Source organism: Meriones unguiculatus, chromosome 2, assembly GCF_030254825.1.
Source record: "Meriones unguiculatus strain TT.TT164.6M chromosome 2, Bangor_MerUng_6.1, whole genome shotgun sequence".
NCBI classification, from domain to species: domain Eukaryota; kingdom Metazoa; phylum Chordata; class Mammalia; order Rodentia; family Muridae; genus Meriones; species Meriones unguiculatus.
Window position 1 is genome coordinate 165,942,757 of NC_083350.1, and position 19,607 is coordinate 165,962,363.

General features: G+C 37.1%; 1 protein-coding gene across 1 annotated transcript in view; it reads left to right on the top strand.

Annotated features, from left to right (window-relative positions):
• The first annotated feature begins 6,763 nt into the window (after positions 1-6,763).
• LOC110542032 (arylacetamide deacetylase-like 2) overlaps positions 6,764-19,607 on the top strand; it is a 39,656-nt gene continuing 26,812 nt past the window's right edge. Inside the window, exon 1 of the mRNA XM_060376937.1 lies at positions 6,764-6,901. Coding sequence (XP_060232920.1) covers positions 6,764-6,901 — 138 coding nt within the window. The remainder of the gene's footprint in view (positions 6,902-19,607) is intronic.

A 19,607-nucleotide genomic window follows, 5' to 3' on the forward strand; every position in this document is an offset into this window, starting at 1 on the left:
AAAAGAACAAGAACACTTATTACAGAGAATATCCCCTTTTTCTACACCCCCAACTGGAGCAGAACTTAAATATTTTGATACATATTTTATTCTGAGTCCTGTCCTTTTCCACCTTAGACCAACAATGCTTGGAATTTCTGGAGAAACTTGCACCTATGGCTCAGTGCCCAGCAGGTTCTCTGAGGAACTTGGAACCACAATTCAACATAACAATTCTTTTTTTGATTTATTTATGAAAGACAACGGTCATCAATTGACCTATGCTGAACCAAAATTGAATAAATTTTTTTGAATTATCCAATAATCATTTAATCATACAAGTAGGCAATATATAATAAAGTTACACATATATTACCCATAACAATTCACACAGCATTATTGAATGTTTTGACAATAATTTAGGCTCAAAAACCACATGATACACAACTCTAAATGGGAAGGCTCCATCAAATTCAGGAAACCCTGAGGATGAGGAGGCAGGAGTGTGGGAACCAGAGGAGAAGCAGGAAACAAGGAGAACAAATCCCTCCAAAGCCACTAAGCAAAGCTCATGTGATCTCACAGAGAAGGAAGTAGCAAACAAGGGGCTTTCACGGGTCTTCACCAGGTCCTCTATGTATACATTAGAGCTCTTTATGGGAATGCTGAGTGTGTGAATGAGTGGGTTTCTGATTCATGTCCCTTCTCTTAGGGCCATTTTACTTCTCTTGGTTTGACTCATCCTAGCTTAGTGTGATGATTTTTGTTTCATGTTATTATACATTATATTTTTATGTTTTTTTTCTTTTAGAAGCCTGTTTTTGTTGTTGTTGTGGTCATTTGTTTTCTAATGAGAGATTGAAAGAGAGTAATAAGGAGCAGATCCAGATTGGAGAGAAGGTGGAGAGGGACCTGGAAGAGTAGAGTGAGAGGAAACTGTGTTTAGGTTGCATTGTATGAGAAAAGAATCTATGTTGATTAAAAATGGGAAAATAAAATAAGAAACTGCAACATCTGATTTTTTATAATACAAATATTTTGACACAGATCGCTTTAGAATTAAGCATATCGGTGATTAGAAATAAAATGTGTGCCAAATAAAAAGTCTATTTTTTTTAAGGCTGTACAATTTTAAACAGCAGGGAAGAATACAATGGAATACTACTCAGCAATTAAAAATGAGGAAATCATGAAATTTGCAGGCAAAAGGTGGGACTAGAAATGACCATCCTGAGTGAGGTATCCCAGAAGGAGAAAGACACACATGGTATATACTCACATGTATAGACCTATAAGATAGGATACATATACTGAAATCTATCTACCTAAAGAAGATAAACAAGAAAGAGGACCCAAGGGATGATAATCAATCCTCACTTAGAAAGATAAATGGGATAGGCATTGGATGTAGGAGCAAACAAGTAACAGGACAGGAGCTTAACACAGAGGGCCTCTGAAAGCCTCTACCTAGCAGTGTATCAAAGCAGATATTAAGACTCATAACCAAACTTCTGGAAGAATGCAGGGAATAAAAAAAGGGGGGGGGGCTAATATTACCTGGAGAGGACAGGAGTTCCACAAGGACTAAATATATCTTGGCACAGGGGTCTTTCATGAGATTGTTTCTCCAAACAAGGACCATGTATGGATGGTACCTGCTCAGATGTAGCCCTTGATAGTTCAGTATTCAAGTGGGTACCCTAATAAGGGGAACAGGGACTGTCTCTGACGTGAACTTGTTGGTGGGGTCTTTGACCCCCCCCCCCCGCAAGGGAGGAGCAGCCATGCTAGGTCACAGAGGAGGACTTTGCAACCAGTCCTGAAGACACTTGATAAACCAGTATCAGATGTAAGGGGAGGAGGTTTTCCCTTATCAATGTACTTGGAAAGGGGCAGGGAGGAGATGAGGGTGGGAAGGTGGGATTGGGAGGGAAAAAGGGAGTGGGATACAGCAGGGATACAAAGTTAACAAACTGTAACTAATATTAAAAAAAAAATAAAAAAAGAATAGTTTTTGCCTCCTGTATTGAGGAGGTTTGTAAGTGGGCATGTGAATTGGTATTGATCTGAGTATGAAGCTTGTACATTTCCATGGCCAAGTCAGAATTATTCCAAACTCCTCACGCAGGAGCCTGAATTTGTTCCTATGTAACCTCAGAGCCACTGTAAGGCAGCGGAGTTATATTGATTTCTTTATAATGGGCCTGACATAAACTGGTAAGCCTGTTCTTAATATTTTGGATTTGAGTTCCCATATATTAAATAGGTTCCTAAAAAATCATTGACTCTGTATGACTTTATTTTTCCAGAGTAATCAACACCAAGAAACATCTCTGGATAAATTATTACCATGATCTGCAGTATGTACTTGTTGGGCCAGGTTGTAATAGACACAGACATAGCCCCACAATATCAATCAATGTCACTTTGTCTGTATAAATCTTTTTATACTTATGCCAGGCTCTTACTACACAGATACTTGGTCACCTATGTTCATTACTACTTTATTAACAATAGCCCCAAAATTAAAACATCCTAGATGTCCAAATGAGCAATGAAAAATGGAAATGTGCTGCATATTATCATTGGACTAATATTCACACGACTGCTAAAAATGATAGTATAAAATATATGGACCTGATATAATCATTTTGACTATTATAATCTAGATATAAGAAACAAATATTCTACATTTTCCCTCACATATGAAGGATAACTTTGAATCTTTAGATATGTATATTTAATTAGACTACCTTTCAAAGTCATGGAACTAGTAATGTCACACATGGGATTGCAAGCGATGGGTGTTAGAGGATAGTTATTATAAGACTGAATTGGATACATTGGAACAAGATAAATGAAAAGTGCTGGAGGATGGGAAATAATGGCCTGCTCTTTGATCACCTCCCCCTGACGGGGGGAGCAGCCTTACCAGGCCACAGAAGATGAAAATGCAGACACTCCTGATGAGATCTGATAGACTAAGATCAGAAGGAAGAGAGGAGGACCTCCCCTATCAGTGGACTTGGGGACGGGCATGCATGCAGAAAGGGGAGGGAGGGTGGGATCACGAGGGGAGGAAGGAGAGGCTTATGGGGGGATACAAAATGAATAAAGTGTAATTAATAAAAAATTTAAAAAAATGTGCGAATGGGGATGACCAGCAGTTACTAAGCATATGACTGGGCACTATGGAGCTGGAGACATGAAAAAAAAAGAATAGAAAAATGGTAGATAAAATGATCATAAATACTAAAGATCCTTGAAATAGCTATATCATGCTGCTAGAGCTTGGAGAGAGGGCTCAGAGGTTGAGAGGACTGGCTGCTCTTTCCAAGGTCCTGAGTTCAATTCCAAGCAACCACACGGTGTCTCACAACCATCTGTAATGAGGTCTGGTGCTGTCTTCTCCTGTGCACATGTACATGCAAGCAGAACACTGTGTACATAATAAATAAATAAATCGTAAAAGAAAAAGATGATCTTAAAGAAAAGAAATGTGCTATTGGAAAATAATTTCCTGAAATATACACACATGTATATATAAATGTTGTTAACCTATACCAGAGGGTCAGTGCTTTCTCCAGACAAAACCAGTTTTGCAATAATTAACCCAGTGCTGGAAATGTGTCACCTCTTCTGGAGGTGTTGGCCAATGGGGTCTCCTGCACTCTCTAAACATTGCAGACTGTCCTGTCGCCATCGCTCTTTAATTGAAGGTAAGATCCTGTATCTGAAGACACCACATACTGGAGACATAGGATAGAGAGAAATCTAGTTGGTACAGATCTGGTAGATTGATCCTTACTGGCTTTCTGCAGTATTGCTGGGAGGTTGTATGAATCCTAACAAGGCAGAAAACTCAATCACTGTGTCATCCCATTTTGGAGCCTGTGTGGTACAACAATGATTGGCCATGGAATATTTGTGTAATAGTGGCTTGAATGTTCTGGGTAACTGCCCACCAAATTTACATTGATTTTAAGCCTGATCCTCAAAACAGAATTCATGCCTGGTACTATAAATTGTGAAAAACAAACAAACAAACAAACAAACAAACAAACAGGAAACAACTGACCCTGTCTACAAGAATTGCAAAAATAAGGAGGGAACAAAGATTGAAGAAATATCCAACCAATAATTGGCCCAACCTGAGACCCACCCCACAGTACAGAGCCAACCCCAGACACTTTTAATGATGCTCTGCTATGCTTGCAGACAGGAGCCTGACTTGACTATTATCTGGGAGGCTACAGACAGCAGCAGATGGAGACAAATGCTGAGACTTGCAGTAAATCTCTGGGTGTACTATGCAAGTGTAGGGGGAAAGATGGAAGGGCCAGGTGTGGACATGAACCTCAGAAGAATAACAACAGAGATAACTAACCCAGTGTCATGGGTGATTACAGAGACTGAGATATCAACAAAGGTACATGCATGATTTGAACTTGGCTCCCTGCTCATATGTGACCAAAGGATGATTTTGTCTTCATATGGAGAGCCTAGCTAGTGTTAGGAGGAGCTCTTTCTAACATGGACTCTGTTGCCTGCTTTTGGATCACTTCCCCTTGGCAGCACTGCCTTGGCTGGCTTCAGGAGATGATATGTTCAGCCCTGCTGCCACTTGATGTGCTGGGAAGGGTTGATATTGGGGAGAGAACATCCCGTTTTGGGGGGAGTGAAAGGAAAAGGGAATGGGGAACAAGAGGAAGAGATTGGAATGGGAGGTGAGGAGGGAGGAAACACCCTTTGGATGTCAAATAAACAAACTGAAAAAGAATCAAAAAATAAAATCAAAACAAAATAAAATCAAATAAAATAGCAAAGTACCTCTGGATAGGTTATAGGCCCAGAAGAGAGTCTGATATTTTATCCTGCTAAGTAAACATACTAAAAAAGCACCATCTATGTCTTTGTTTTTGTGGACATAGATCAGTGTATCTTTTAGCCACCATCAGATAAATCTCATTTGCAGTAAATGGTAAATAATAAGAGACTCCTACCTGATCAGTGTGCCTGGAATAAGAGACTGTGGAACACTCAGCTTTACTAAGACAAACCTTCCACCCAATACTCATGAATAACCATGAAAGAGGATTGATTTAAGTTCCATGAGCAATTAGGACAGGAGGAGATGTACTGTGCAGCTTAGAGCAGAAAAAGGCACCATGTGCAGGCAATCATGAACTGAAAGGGGTGTGTAATTGTTCAAGAGATTAGAACCATGCAAGAGAAGCCTTCTGCATTGCAGAAAAGCAACTGAGAAGGTGCTTAAGAGTGAGACTCCAGCAAGAAAAACAACCTAGGGGTTTCTTGGTGCATGAAAATAATTGCCTAGAACAATTTTCTTCATCTTCAATGTACAGAAGCTGCTGTAGCTCTGGCCCAATAATATCAGGGTTCATTGCAAATTGACAGCCAAACATGTCATTGTTTTCCATGCGAAACTAGGTTTAGAGTCATTAATGCTGTAAGAGTCAGGAGATAATGAATTTTCCTCAGGTTTTCACAGATAACAACTGCAATCAAAAAATGTATCTGAAGATCACAGTCCTAATTGGAGGTTCAGTGAGGTAACAGGCCTGGCCTGGCTCCCCAACTCACTTTCACTTTGCAATGATAAGAACTGTCTGTCTGCTGAAAGCCAGATGCCTGCTTCACTGTGGCTAGCAAATCAACATTAACATAAACAGCCTGAAAATTTCTACAAGTGATCAGAACTCTTGATACCCTCTGCCAACCACAGTAGAAAATCAGAACTCTGCAGTTTGCACCTGGACTTAAAAAGTTTAATCTCCCTGACACACACATTTTTTTCCCCAGTTGCAGTTGAAGTCAGAAACTGAGGAGAAGTAAAATCCAACTGATGCTAGAAGTGGGTGAGTAGGGCAGACTCCTAAATGTTATCTGAGCTCCTGCTCTTTCCATGGTCAAAGAACTGAGACATCTTTTTAAGGAATTTTACTGTAATTCCACATTCTTCTTGTCTGTTTTTCTCTCTCTCTCTGTATCTCTTTCTTTGTCTCTCTCTGTATGTCTCTCTCTAGATTATTTTAATATGGAGAGTGGTCTTAACTGTAGCTCTGGCTTCCTGTAGGTAAACTTTGACCTCCTGATTCTTCTACTTGAGCATCTCATGCTGGGCTTTCAGCAGTACCCCATCATGTCTGGTTTACTTTCCTTTTAGAGGTGCTTATCTTCACTGCAGTGTGACCTGACATTTGAGATCTCTCCAGTGTTGCTTCTCTCTAGTTTAGTCTCTGTTAGGTTTGTAAAAATAAAACAAAACCAAAAAAATTCAGGTATATATCACATATATGAATTTTGGACACATATCTCTTATGAGTTTTTATCCTTAATTTTATTTGTCTGTATTATAGGCTTTAGCCTAAAGGCTAAAGGCTGATTTTTTTTTTTTTTACAGCTTGTCACTACTTTCAGTAAAATAGCACCAGAAAATGGATTTTTGTCTTTCTTGTTCTACACTGATTGTCCCACTAAGATGTGTTTCTCTGAGATTAAAAACTTGCTACTCTCGTAATGTTTCTGCTCTTGATGCAAAGTGTCAATAGATATGTCATGACACATTCTGTTACACAAAGACACACAACTACATAACCTGATACTACAGTGCCCTGAACTTGGAACTTCATGTTCAGTGAGTGTTGCTGTATTGCCATCCTACCTGGGAGAATTTGCCTTCTACCTTTGTCTTACTTTTTAGCAGTTGATATATGAGGAGCCATTCGACTATTCACACAGATAAGGTTGGACACGATTTATCATGGGATACAAAATTCTGTGCTTTGGAATCTTTTGTGTCCTCTTTGCTTATTATATTTATATACCCATACCAGAAAACATTGAAGAACGCTGGAGAGTGAGAATGATAGATGCTGTTGTAAAAACGACATCACTTGTGGTAATATTTTTTCTTCCTGGGAATTTGGGAAACCTTGTGACCAATATATGTGAAATTTCCTTTAGCTAGTGCTTTGAAAGAGAGTATGCTTTTTTTTAGTGCTATATTCACCAAGTAATATTATAGTTCATGTAGTTAACTTTGTTGTTAATCATTAATATAACTTTATGTCTTTATTATCTATTGAAGGACACACAATGTTTGTAAGATGCTATTTCTAAAGTTAATTATATATTGACAACAGAAAAGAAACAACATTCCTAATGAATGTTTGAGTAATTGTTCATAAGCTTAAATATAATCGATACTTTTCACAAAACCTAAGCATATACATTTGCTTAAACTTATGTGTACAATTTATTCATATTATAAAAGTTCAGAGTACATTTAACCATCCACTATTTTAGTACCTTTTTTTTTCTTTTGAAGTATTTTCTAACTTCTGATACTCAAATCAATGTATTCTTCTGCCTGCCAGAATTTGGTTTACATTCATCAATATTTACTGTGTTAATAATTAACTCATTGCTAACAATAATTTCATTACAAGATTATACAAGAGTTATGATGGTCTTCAAATAAATTTTATATTAATAATCAGAAAATTGTCATGATACTGGGATTTTTTAATTTTTCATGTCATTTTATAACTACAAATATTTAGAGCTGGCAGTCCTCTCTGCTTGGGCATTAGCTTGTTGTGCTCTCCCCTCTGTGAAATCCACTAGAAAGCTACATTGTGTACTCTCTTTTTGTGCACAATGTGTGCTGTATTGTCTTGTCATCTCTCAGGCCCACAGAGCTCTATGGCCACATCTTGGCACCTACTGCTGTTCCTGTCTGTTTTTAATGTCTTTAGGTCCCATGCTGTTAAGATCCAGATTTTATAATGACGGTACGCAAGAACACACCATGTTCTCTTTTATTGAAACGTGTTTCTGCCCGGAAGCCTCATGGCTATTGTGACAATAGGAAGGTTCTATTTAAACTCTTGGAAGTTTCCAGCTGTTAGTTCTGCTGTATCCTTTCATCACTTTTCTCCAGGTAGATAAATGGCAAACTGTTAGTCTTAAACATTTTTTTTAGCTTCTATTACTGTTTTTATTTTAGATTGTGTATTTTATTTTGATAAATTTTCAAATTCAATGACTCTTTCTTTGTCATATTTTTTCAATTGAAAGAATACATATTGTACTTTGATACATATGTATTTTAATACATATTGCATTTTGAATAATTTCCTAGTTTTGTTTTAACTTTTCATTGAATCATTCTTAATACACTTGTTTCCTTAAGAACATCCTTTATTTAATTTGTTTTCAAATTATCCATCTTTACCTTATAGAACATAATCATAGCAGTTGTTTTTAAATCATTGGCTTCAGAGGTAGACAATCTTATTTAACATTTTTTATTTTGTTTCCCTCAGTGAGATAGTCTCATTTGCTTTTCTGGGGGCAGGGGGAGCAGGTAATTGTGGTTTGTATTGTGGGTGTTCTGAGTATCGAGTATTGTCGTGTGGTGGTTTGGTTGAGTGTGAATGCTATATGCTTACATCATATATTTTAGTAGTTGAGCCCCAGTCATTGGAGAGTATTCCCAGTTATTTGGGAAGAGTTTGGAGGAGCTGGGTCAGTGGGCACCAGTTTTCAGGTTTCAAGAGACTTGTGATACACAATGCTTTCTCTCTCTGACTCATGGTTTTGTATCACAATCTAAGCTTGCAAAATGTCTTTGCTTTAATATCATGGACTCTAATCCCCTTAAATTCCAAGTGCTTTCTTTTATAAGTTGCCTTGATGACATGGTTTTAACGCACCAATAGAAAAGTAAGTAAGACACTTTGAGCTTTTTAAAATTTCTAATAAGACTATAGACTATTTTGTCACTGCTTTGTTTTGCGAGTCTATCAGTCAGGTTATACAGAGACCAAAACAAACAATATATTTATATTTGATAAAGATAGTCAAGAAGATTACTAGATAAGAATTTTAAAAATTAATTATATCCACATTTTAGAAATTAGTTCTCTCTAACAATTGTCATTATTTTTGATTCTGTATTCAATATAAAATCTCCCAAGAAGGCTAAAATTAACCTGGGGATACATCTGATTTAGGATTAAAACACTGTTATCAGGAAACAGATATTCATAGATACTAAGTTTATCAAAAGAAGAATTATCTATACTTCTATCCTGAGACATTTATATTAATACATGTTCCTAAAATATTCTAGTAACAAATATCTATATCTATATAATTGCTTTAGTTGAACTAGTAGTTAAATGTTAGAAAACTGGTTAGAATTAACCAGTTAGAGATATTTACTTCAGCTATAGAAATAAAGAATACTTTATGAAAAAGATAAGTTACATCTTTGTAGTTTAAAAATAGAAACTTAGACTATTAATAATGTAGTAAGTAATTATATTTTGATATTGAAATGGGTTGAAGGCTAGGCAGATAATGTAATGGATAAAGCATTTGTTGTACATGCAAAAAGCATGAGTTTGGAAGTCTAATTCCACATAAAATTAAATAGAGAGGTATTCATTTATGACCGGGGGGCTCCCGCTGTGGCTTGGGCAGATGAGATGAAAGAATCCTGGAAGTTCATGGGCTAGAAGGACTGGCATATGCAGTGGCAAAGAAGAGCAGACCCTAAGCAAAACAATAAGGAAACTCATAACCAACATCTGAAAGTATCTTCTGGCTTCCATAGAAACATGTTATCTACATGCCTGGACACACACACACACACACACACACATAAAGTTAAACTTCAAAAGTTGAAACTAAATTTAATAAACAAATAAAATGTTGTAAACATGAGTACAAAGAACAGGAGCATAAAATGTTATTTCCTGATTGTATTTTTAGATAAAATTTACAGTTAAGAAGCCCCTATCCCAATGAAAAGTACAAGAAGAAATTTTATGGTATCAAATGAGATTATTTCTGTTTTCAAATATTGCATGCTAGAGATTTCTTTTTCCAATTATAAATAATTTTTATTGCTTGACAGGTTCATACATTCATATGATAAATTCTCCTCTCCTCCTCTGAAACTGTTCTCAAAATTTTCTTTTTCTACCTCTATATCTTCTTTCTCTGTGAGACCTAATTAGTTTAATCAATTTCTTGCCTTGACATGGGGAAGATTATGTACAACAACAAGGGTAACTATACCACTGAAGAAACTAATAACCTCATCCAACCCCAACAATTAACTGTGAATATTTCCTGAGGTTGAGGTGGGACCTCATGAACAACTTCCTCATTCATGACACAGTGTTGATTGTCCCAGTATTATAAAAGTCATAGGCAGATGACATCATTATTGTGACCTGTATGGCAAAAATTATAGTCCATGTTTTAGGACACATAATAAGTCTAATTGTTTTTAGAATCCATCAATACTTTCATATTTTCTATTGCAATAATGATAATTCTTTAAATTCCTTGATATAAATGTGTCTTGACTATATTTGTCTTTATAGTTAACTAATAATATTTTTTAAATTAATTTTTATATTAATTACAATTTCTTCAGCTTGTATCCCAGCTGTAGCCCTGTTTGTCATTCCCTCCCAAACATACCCTCTCTCCCTCATCTCCTCCCATACATCTCTCCAAGTCCACTGATAGATAAGGTCCTCCTCCATTCTGTTTGACCCTAGACTAGCAGGTCTCACCAGACCTGGCTACACTGTCTTCTTCTGTGGCCTACTAAGGCTGGAAGTGATCAAAAATCCAGCCACCGAGTTCTTGTCACAGATAGTCCCCATTCTGATTACTAGTGAACCCACTTGGATACTGAGCTGCCAAGGGCTACATTTGTGCAAGGGTTTGAGGTTATCTCCATACATGGACCTTGGTTGGAGTATCAGTCTTAGAAAAGACTCCTGGGCCCAGATTTCTTGGTTCTGTTGCTCTCCTAGTAGAGTTCCTGTCCATTCCAGATCTTTCTCTCTCCCCCTTTCATAAGATAACCTGTACTCTGCCCAAAGTTTGTGTATGAGCCTCAACATCTTCTTTGACACACTGCAGGGTAGAGTCTTTGAGAGGTCCCCTATTTTAGGCTCCTGTCCGATTCCCTGTTTTCTCCTTCTTCCAATGTCAATCCCTTTTGCCTTTCTGAATGAGGATTGAGCATCTTACCCCAGGTCCTTTTTCTTGATTAGTTTTTTTTTTTTTGGTGTATGGACTTTTGTATGATTATCCTATATTATATGTCTAATATCCACTTCTAAGTATGTATATACCATGTGTGTCTTTCTGCTTCTGGGGTACCTCATTCAGGGTGATTTTTTCTATTCTTACCATTTGCCTGCAAATTTCATGATTTCCTCATTTTCAATTGCTGAGTGTTATTCCATTGTATAAACGTACCACAGTTTCTCTATCCATTCATTCCTGAGTTGAGAGGCATCTGGATTGTTTCAAGGTTCTTGCTATTATGAATAAAGCTGCTCTGAACATGGTTGAGCAAATTTCCTTGTTGTGTACTTGAGCATCTTTTGGAGTGGTATAGCTGGATCTTGAGGAAACACCATTCCTAATTGTCTGAGAAAGCACCAGATTGCATTACAATGTGTTTGTACAAGTTTACATTCACACCAGCAATGGAGAATGGTTCCCTTTTCTCCACATCTTCTCTAGCATATATTGTCACTTGAGTTTTTTTTTTTTTTATTTTAGCCATTTTGATGGATGTAAGGTGAAATCTCAGTGGCATTTTGATTTGCATTTTCCTGATAACTAAGGATGTTGAACATTTCTTTAAGTGTTTCTCTGCTAACTGGCATTCTCTATAGAGAATTCTCTTTTTAGCTCTGTACTTCATTTTTAAATTTGATTACCTGACTTGTTGCTTTTTAACTTCTGGAGTCCTCTACATATTCTGGATAATGGCCCTCTGTCAGTATAGGGCTGGTCAAGATCCTTTCCCAGTCTATAGGCTGTTATTTTGTTCTGACTACAGTGTCCTTTTCTTTACAGAAGCATTTCAGTTTCATGAGGTCCCATTAATTGCTTGTTGATCATAGAGCCTGTGCTGTTGGTGTTCTGTTCAGGAAGTTGTCTCCTGTACCAATGAGTTCAAGTCTCTTCTCCACTTTTACTTCTAACAGATTTAGTGTCTGGTTTTATGTTGAGTTATTTGACCCACTTGGATTCTATTTGTGCAGGGTGATAAAATAATATTTTTATTGTTTTGAAAAGATGAAGAGTCTTGCTCCAGACATGCTTTGCCTGCCTGGGACACAGACAGCAAACCCAGGAGATATAAGCTGTGCTTGGCTCTCAAGCCCCATTGTCTACTATTCTGAGGAGGCCTATGAGTGCCAGCACAGAGTTTTCAGCTTGGAGATTTCTCTTCCTGCTTCCAATATGCCTACCTTGCACACAGAAAGTGAGTCCAATGGAGCGACCTCAAAGCCAGCTAACAACAGAGAAAACCAGATATGTAGTGGTCAGCCTAAGAACACAACCAATAAAATTCAGGGCCATATGACACCACTGAAAACAAGCAGTCCTACCACAGAATGCACTGGAGATACTATCACATCGGAAGTGCAAGAAAAAGATTTTAAATATGACATTATAAAAATGTTAGAAGTCTTAATGCAGGAAAATAAATCTGCCAAAGAAATATAAGAAAATATAGTCAAATAGGTAAAGGAAGTAAATAAATCCCTAATGGAAACATAGGAAAACACAATCAAACAAGAGAAAGAAATGAATAAAACTGTTTAAGACCTAAAACTGGAACTAGTATAAAATGTGCCCACGCACACACACACACACACACACACTATATGATGCAATCCTGGAATGGTAAACCTATTGAAGAAAACAGAAACTAAAGACACAAGCATCACCAAAAGAATATAAGAGATGCAAGAGAGAATCTCAGGTGTAGAAGATACCATTGAAGAAATTGATACACCAGCCAAAGAATGAGTTACATCCAAAATGTTCCTGACAGATAAAACATTGAAGAAATCTGGGACATTATGAAAAGACCGAGCCTCTTAAATGATAGAAATAGAAGAAGACTCCCACTCCAAGACCAAGAAAATACTTTCATCAAAATCATCGAAGAAAACACCCCCTATCTAAAGAAAGATTGTCTATAAGCATACAAAAAGCTTACAGAATAGCCAATAGATTGGACCAGAAACAAAATTCCTCTTGCTACATAGTAATAAAGAGAGTGAACAAACAGAACAAAGAGAGAATATTAAAAGCTGCAAAGAAAAAAAAGCCAAGTTACACATAAAGGCAAACCTATTTGAATTACACCTGACTTCTCATCAGGAACTCTAAAATCCAAAAGGGGCTGGATAATTAATTATCTTACAGACACTAAGAGATCACAGATGCCAGCCCTGACTACTATAGGTTTAAACAACATACAGGGAGAAAAGCAGATATTCCATACAAATGCAAATTTAAACTGTAATTATCTACAAATCTAGCCATACAGAAGATACTAGAAGGAAAGCTCTAACCCTCGGAGACCAACTACACCCTGGAAAACACAGAAAGTAACTTCGCATATGCAAAATGAAAAGAAGGAAAGCACACACATACTCTACCACCACCAACATCAAAGTAACAGGAAGTAACAAACACTGGTCATTAATATCAAAAACTATACTATGATTTAACTCAAATTATTCAGTAACATTTTAGATAATTTATCAAAAAAGCTAAAGAGTATTTTTCCTTCAAGTTTTCTGTCAAGTGATTTTAAGAAAAAGAAACTATTTTGTAGATACAAATGGGAACATGAAACATTATTATTACATAGTAACTTATGGCATTTTAAAACATTTAAATGAAACCAGAAACAATGCAGACAGCATAGTGGGTAAAACTCTTGTTGAGCAGGTATGAGGTTCTGCGCTCTAAATCCAGAATTCAGAGACAGCAGAATAAGGTAGCATGCATCTCTGATAGTGGGAGAGGAAATGAAGACAGGAGAATCTCAAGCTCCAGGGCTAGGAACATCTGCATACACAGTAGGAACAATTGAACCTGATTTGAACAAGGTTAAAAGGTTTGGACCAACACTGCAGTTTATAGCTGACTTCCATAAGCACATATGGTTGACAGGTTTACAAGCATGTGTGCACACATGCACACACACACACCACACTTTTTAATACCAAAATCAATGGTTAGTCAATATGCTGAAAATATTTGAACATACCTAAGATGTCACTTTCAGATAGTTCTTATCACTAAATACTTAATATTTTTATTTTTATTTTTTGAGTACTATAAACCATATTTAATCGTGATAAATATGGGTAATATATTTCCCACATATTGTCTCATTTATTTACTGTTCATTGGCCATTCTTTTCTGTTACAGAACAGGGGAGCAAAAAGTCTTAACAGTACATGCATTTGTAAGACATTTTTTGCAGACTTTTACAGTGTACAGCACAGGATGTGACCCAGAAATGTATGTAGCAATGTGACATTCTGTAGTGACCAGCCTTGAAATAAATACAAGTGTTGAATTATAGAAAGTCTCATATTACAAATAGGAAAATTAATAACAAATATTTTGCAGGTAAGCTTCATTTTTAATAGTTAATTCAAAAGGATGTTTAACAGAAAGTGTTACCGCACTTCAATAGTTTTTCTATAACATTTAATAATAGGATTAAGACATGAGAATAGTGATTTGTATAGAGGATGAAGACTTATAGTCACATATATAAACAAATCTGTTTGCATAATATATTTTTTATTTTATTTTTCTCATTAGTTACATTTTGTTAATTCTGTATCCCAGCTGTATCCCTCATTCCCTCCCCAATCCCACCCACCCTCCCTCATCTCCTCCCTGCCCCTTTCCAAGTCCACTGATAGGGGAGGACCTCCTCCCCTTTCATATGACTCCTTTTTGTCAGGTATTTTCAGGACTGGCTGCAAAGTCCTCCTCTGTGGCCTAACAGGACTGCTCCTCCCTTGGGAGCTGGGGAGGTCAAAGAGCCAGTCATTGAGTTCCTGTTAGAAATAGTCCTTGTTCCCCTTACTATGGGAAACCAATTGATTACTGAGCTATCACGGGTCACATCCAAGCAGAGGTTTTATCTTCTCATGGTCTCTGGTTGAGTGTCCATCTCAGAAAAGACCCTGTGCCCAGATATGTATGGTCCTTGTGGAGCTCCTATCCTTTCCACATCAAACTCCCCTTCTTTCATATGATTTCCTGCACTCTGCCGAAGGTTTGGTTATGAGTCTTAGTATCTACTTTGGAACACTTGTAGGTAGAGTCTTTCTGATGCTTTCTGCGGTAGACTCCTGTCATAGGTTCAATGCATATCCCATTTGTCTTTCTAAATGAGGATTGAACATCATACCCCATGTCCACTTTCTTGATTATCTTCTTTAGGTTTGTAGATTTCATTATGTTTATCATATTTTGTAGGTCTATATAAGCAAGTATATACCATGTTTGTCTTTCTCCTTCTGGGATAGCTCACTCAGAATGATCTTTTCTAGATCCCACCATTTGCCTGCAAATTTCATGATTTCCTCTTTTTTGATTGCTGAGTAGTATTCCATTGTGTAAAAATACCACAATTTCTGTACCCATTCCTCTGTTGATGGACATCTGGGTTGTTTCCGGGTTCTGGCTATTAAAAATAAAGCTGCTACAAACATGGTTGAGCAAATGTCCTTATTGTGTACTTGAGCAAATTTTGGGTATATGCCTAGCAGTGGTATAGCTGGGTCTTGAGGAAGCACTATTCCTAATTGTCTGAGAAAGCACCAAATTGACTTCCAAAGTGGTTGTACCAGTTTACATTCCCATCAGCAATGGAGGAGGGTTCCCCTTTCTCCACAACCTCTCCAGCATGTGTTGTCACTTGAGTTTTTCATCTTGGCCATTCTGATGGGTGTAAGGTGAAATCTCAGGGTCGTTTTGATTTCCATTTTCCTAATGGTTAATGACATTGAGCATTTCTTTAAGTGTTTCTCTGCCATTCTATATTCCTCTACAGAGAATTCTCTGTTAAGCTCTGCTCCGGATTTTTTAATTGGATTACTTGTTTTGTTGCTTTTCAGCTTCTTTAGTTCTTTATATATACTGGATATTAGCCCTTTATCAGATAAAGGGTTGGTGAAGATTCTTTCCCAATCTGTAGGCAGTCGTTTTGTTTTGATGACGGTGTCCTTTGCTTTACAGAAGCTTTTCAGTTTCATGAGGTCCGATTTATTGATTGTTGCTCTTAAAGCCTGTGCTGTTGGAGTTCTGTTCAGGAAGTTGTCTCCTGTGCCAATGAGTTCTAGGCTGTTCCCCACTTTTTCTTCTAACAGATTTAGCATATCTGGTTTTATGTTGAGGTCTTTGAGCTACTTAGACTTTAGTTTTGCACAGGGTGATAAATGTGGATCTATTTTCATTTTTCTGCATGTAGACATCCAATTAGACCAGCACCATCTGTTGAAGATGCTATCTTTTTTCCATTGAATGGTTTTGGCTGCTTTGTCAAAAATCGAGTATTCATAGGTACATGGGTTTATTTCTGGGTCTTCTATTCGGTTCCACTGATCCTCCTTTCTATTTCTATGCCAATACCATGCAGTTTTTATTACTGTTGCCCTGTAGTACAGCTTGAGATCAGGGATGGAGATACCTCCAGATGATCTGTTGTTGTACAGGGTTGTTTTGGAGATTCTGGGTTTTTTGTTTCTCCATATGAAGCTGAGAATCTTTTTTTCAAGGTCTGAAAAGAATTGAGTTGGTATTTTGATGGGAATTGTGTTGAATCTGTAGATTGCTTTTGTCAGGATGGCCATTTTCACAATGTTAATCCTACCAATCCATGAGCACGGGAGATCTTTCCATCTTCTGAGATCTTCTTCAATTTCTTTCTTCAGAGACTTGAAGTTTTTCTCAAACAGGTCTTTCACTTGTTTGGTTAATGTCAGCCCAAGGTACTTTATGTTATTAGTGGCTATTGTGAAGGGTGTTTTTTCCCTAATTTCTTTCTCGGCCCTTTTGTCTTTGGTATACAGGAGGGCTTCTGATTTTTTTGAGTTGATTTTGTATCCCACCACTTTGCTGAACGTGTTTATCAGCTGGAGGAGTTCTCTGGTTGAATTTTTGCAGTCACTCATGTATACTATCATATCATCTGCGAATAGTGAAACTTTGACCTCTTCCTTTCCAATTTGTATCCCCTTGATCTCCTTTAGTTGTCTTATTGCTTGGCTAGGACTTCAAGTACTATGTTGAAGAGATATGGAGAAAGTGGGCAGCCTTGTCTTGTCACTGATTTCAGTGGGATTGATTTAAGTTTCTCTCCATTGAGTTTGATGTTGGCTGTAGGCTCTCTGTGTATTGCCTTTACTATGTTTAAGTATGTGCCTTGTATCTCTGATCTCTCCAAGACTTTAAACATAAGTGGGTGTTGGACTTTGTCAAGTGCTTTTTCAGCATCCAAGGAGATGATCATGTGGTTTTTCTCCTTCAGTTTTTTTATGTGGTGGATTACATTGATGGATTTCTATATGTTGAACCACCCTTGCATGCCTGGGATGAAGCCTACTTGGTCATGGTGGATGATATCTTTGATGTGTTCTTGGATTCGGTTTGCAAGTATTTTATTGAATATTTTTGCATCAATATTCATAAGAGAGATAGGTCTGAAGTTCTCTTTTTTTGTTGGGTCTTTGTGTGGTTTGGGTATCAGGGTGACTTTCGCTTCATAGAATGAGTTTGGTAGTGTTCCTTCTGTTTCTATTTTGTGGAATAGTGTGAGGAGCATTGGTATTAGAACTTCTTTGAAGGTCTGGCAGAATTCTGCGCTGAAACCATCGGGCCCAGGCCTTTTTTTGGAAGGGAGACTGTTAATGACTGCTTCAATTTCTTTGGGGGATATAGGGTTATTTAGTCTTTCTACCTGGTCTTGACTTAATGTTGGTAGATGGAATCTATCAAGAAAATTGTCCATTTCATTTAGATTTTCAAATTTTGTGCCATATAGGTTTTTGTAGTATGAACTAATGATTGTTTGGATTTCTTCAGTGTCTGTAGTTATGTTCCCCTTTTCATTTCTGATTTTGCTGATTTGGATAGATTCTCTCTGCTTTTTAGTTAGCTTGGCTAAGGGTTTGTCTATCTTGTTGATTTTCTCAAAGAAGCAGCTTTTTGTTTCATTGATTCTTTGAATAGTTTTATTTGTTTCTAATTGATTGATTTCAGCCCTGAGTTTGATTATTTCCAGCCTTCTGCTCCTCTTGGGTGTATCTGCTTCTTTTTTTTTTCTAGGTTTTTCAGTTGGGCCTTAAGTTACTTGTATGTGATGTTACAAATTTCTTCTTGAAGGCACTTAGTGCTATAAATTTTCCTCTGAGCACTGCTTTCAATGTGTCCCATAAATTTGGGTATGTTGTGCCTTCATTTTCATTGAGTTCTAGGAAGTCTTTAATCTTTCTTTATTTCTTCCTTAACCCAGCTGTCGTTGAGTAACAAGTTTTTCAGTTTCCATGTGCATGTAGGTTTTTGGTTATTTCCATTGTTGTTGATGTCCAACTTTAGTCTGTGGTGGTCTGATAGAATACAAGGGATTATCTCAATCTTTTTATATCTGTTGAGGCTTGCTTTGTGACCAACTATATGGTCTATTTTGGAGAAGGTTCTATGAGATGCTGAAAAGAAGGTATATTCTTTTGAGTTTGGGTGCAAAAATCTATAGATGTCTATTAGGTCCATTTGATTTAGGGACTCTGTAAGTGATTTTATTTCCCTATTTGGTTTCTGTCTAGTTGATCTGTCCTTTGGTGAGAGTGGGGTGTTGCAGTCACCCACTATTAGGGTATTGCGATCATTGTGTTCTTTAAGCTTTAATAATGTTTCATTTATGAATGTGGGTGCTCTTTATTTGGGGCATAGATTTTTAGAACTGTGATGTTTTCGTGGTGAATTTTTTCCTTTGATGAAAATGCAGTGCCCCTCTATGTCTTTTTTGATTAGTTTTGGTTGAAAATCTATTTTACTAGATATTAGGATAGCCACTCCTGCTTGTGTTTTGGATCCATTTGCTTGAAAAGCTGTTTTCCAGCCTTTTACTCTGAGGTAATGTTTATCTTTGTTGCGTAGGTGTGTTTCTTGGGTGCAGCAGAATGTTGGTTCCTGTTTCTGCACCCATTCTGTTAGTCTGTGTCTTTTTATTGGAGAGTTGAGTCCATTGATGTTGATAGATAATAATGACCATTGAATGTTATTTCCTATTATTGTGGAGTTGGCAATGTTACTGTGAATCATTGCTTGTTTGCTTTTGATTTTTGTTGGTAATTATCCTTAACCTATGTTTTCTTGGGTGTATTTGTTTTCATTGGATTGGAATTTTCCTTCTAGTATCTTCTGTAGGGCTGGGTTGCTGTTCAAATATTGCTTAAATTTAGTTTTGTTGTGGAATATTTTATTTTCTCCATCTATGTTGATTGAAAGCTTTGCTGGATAAAGTTGTCTAGGTTGGCATCTGTGGTCCCTTAGGGCCTGCATGATATCTCCCCAGGCCCTTCTGGCTTTCATAGTATCTGATGAGAAGTCCGGTGTGATACTGATAGGTTTGCCTTTATATGTTACTTGGCCTTTTTCTCTTGCTGCTTTTAGTATCTTTTCTTTGTTCTGTAGATTAAGTGTTTTAACTATGATGTGGCGTGAGGAA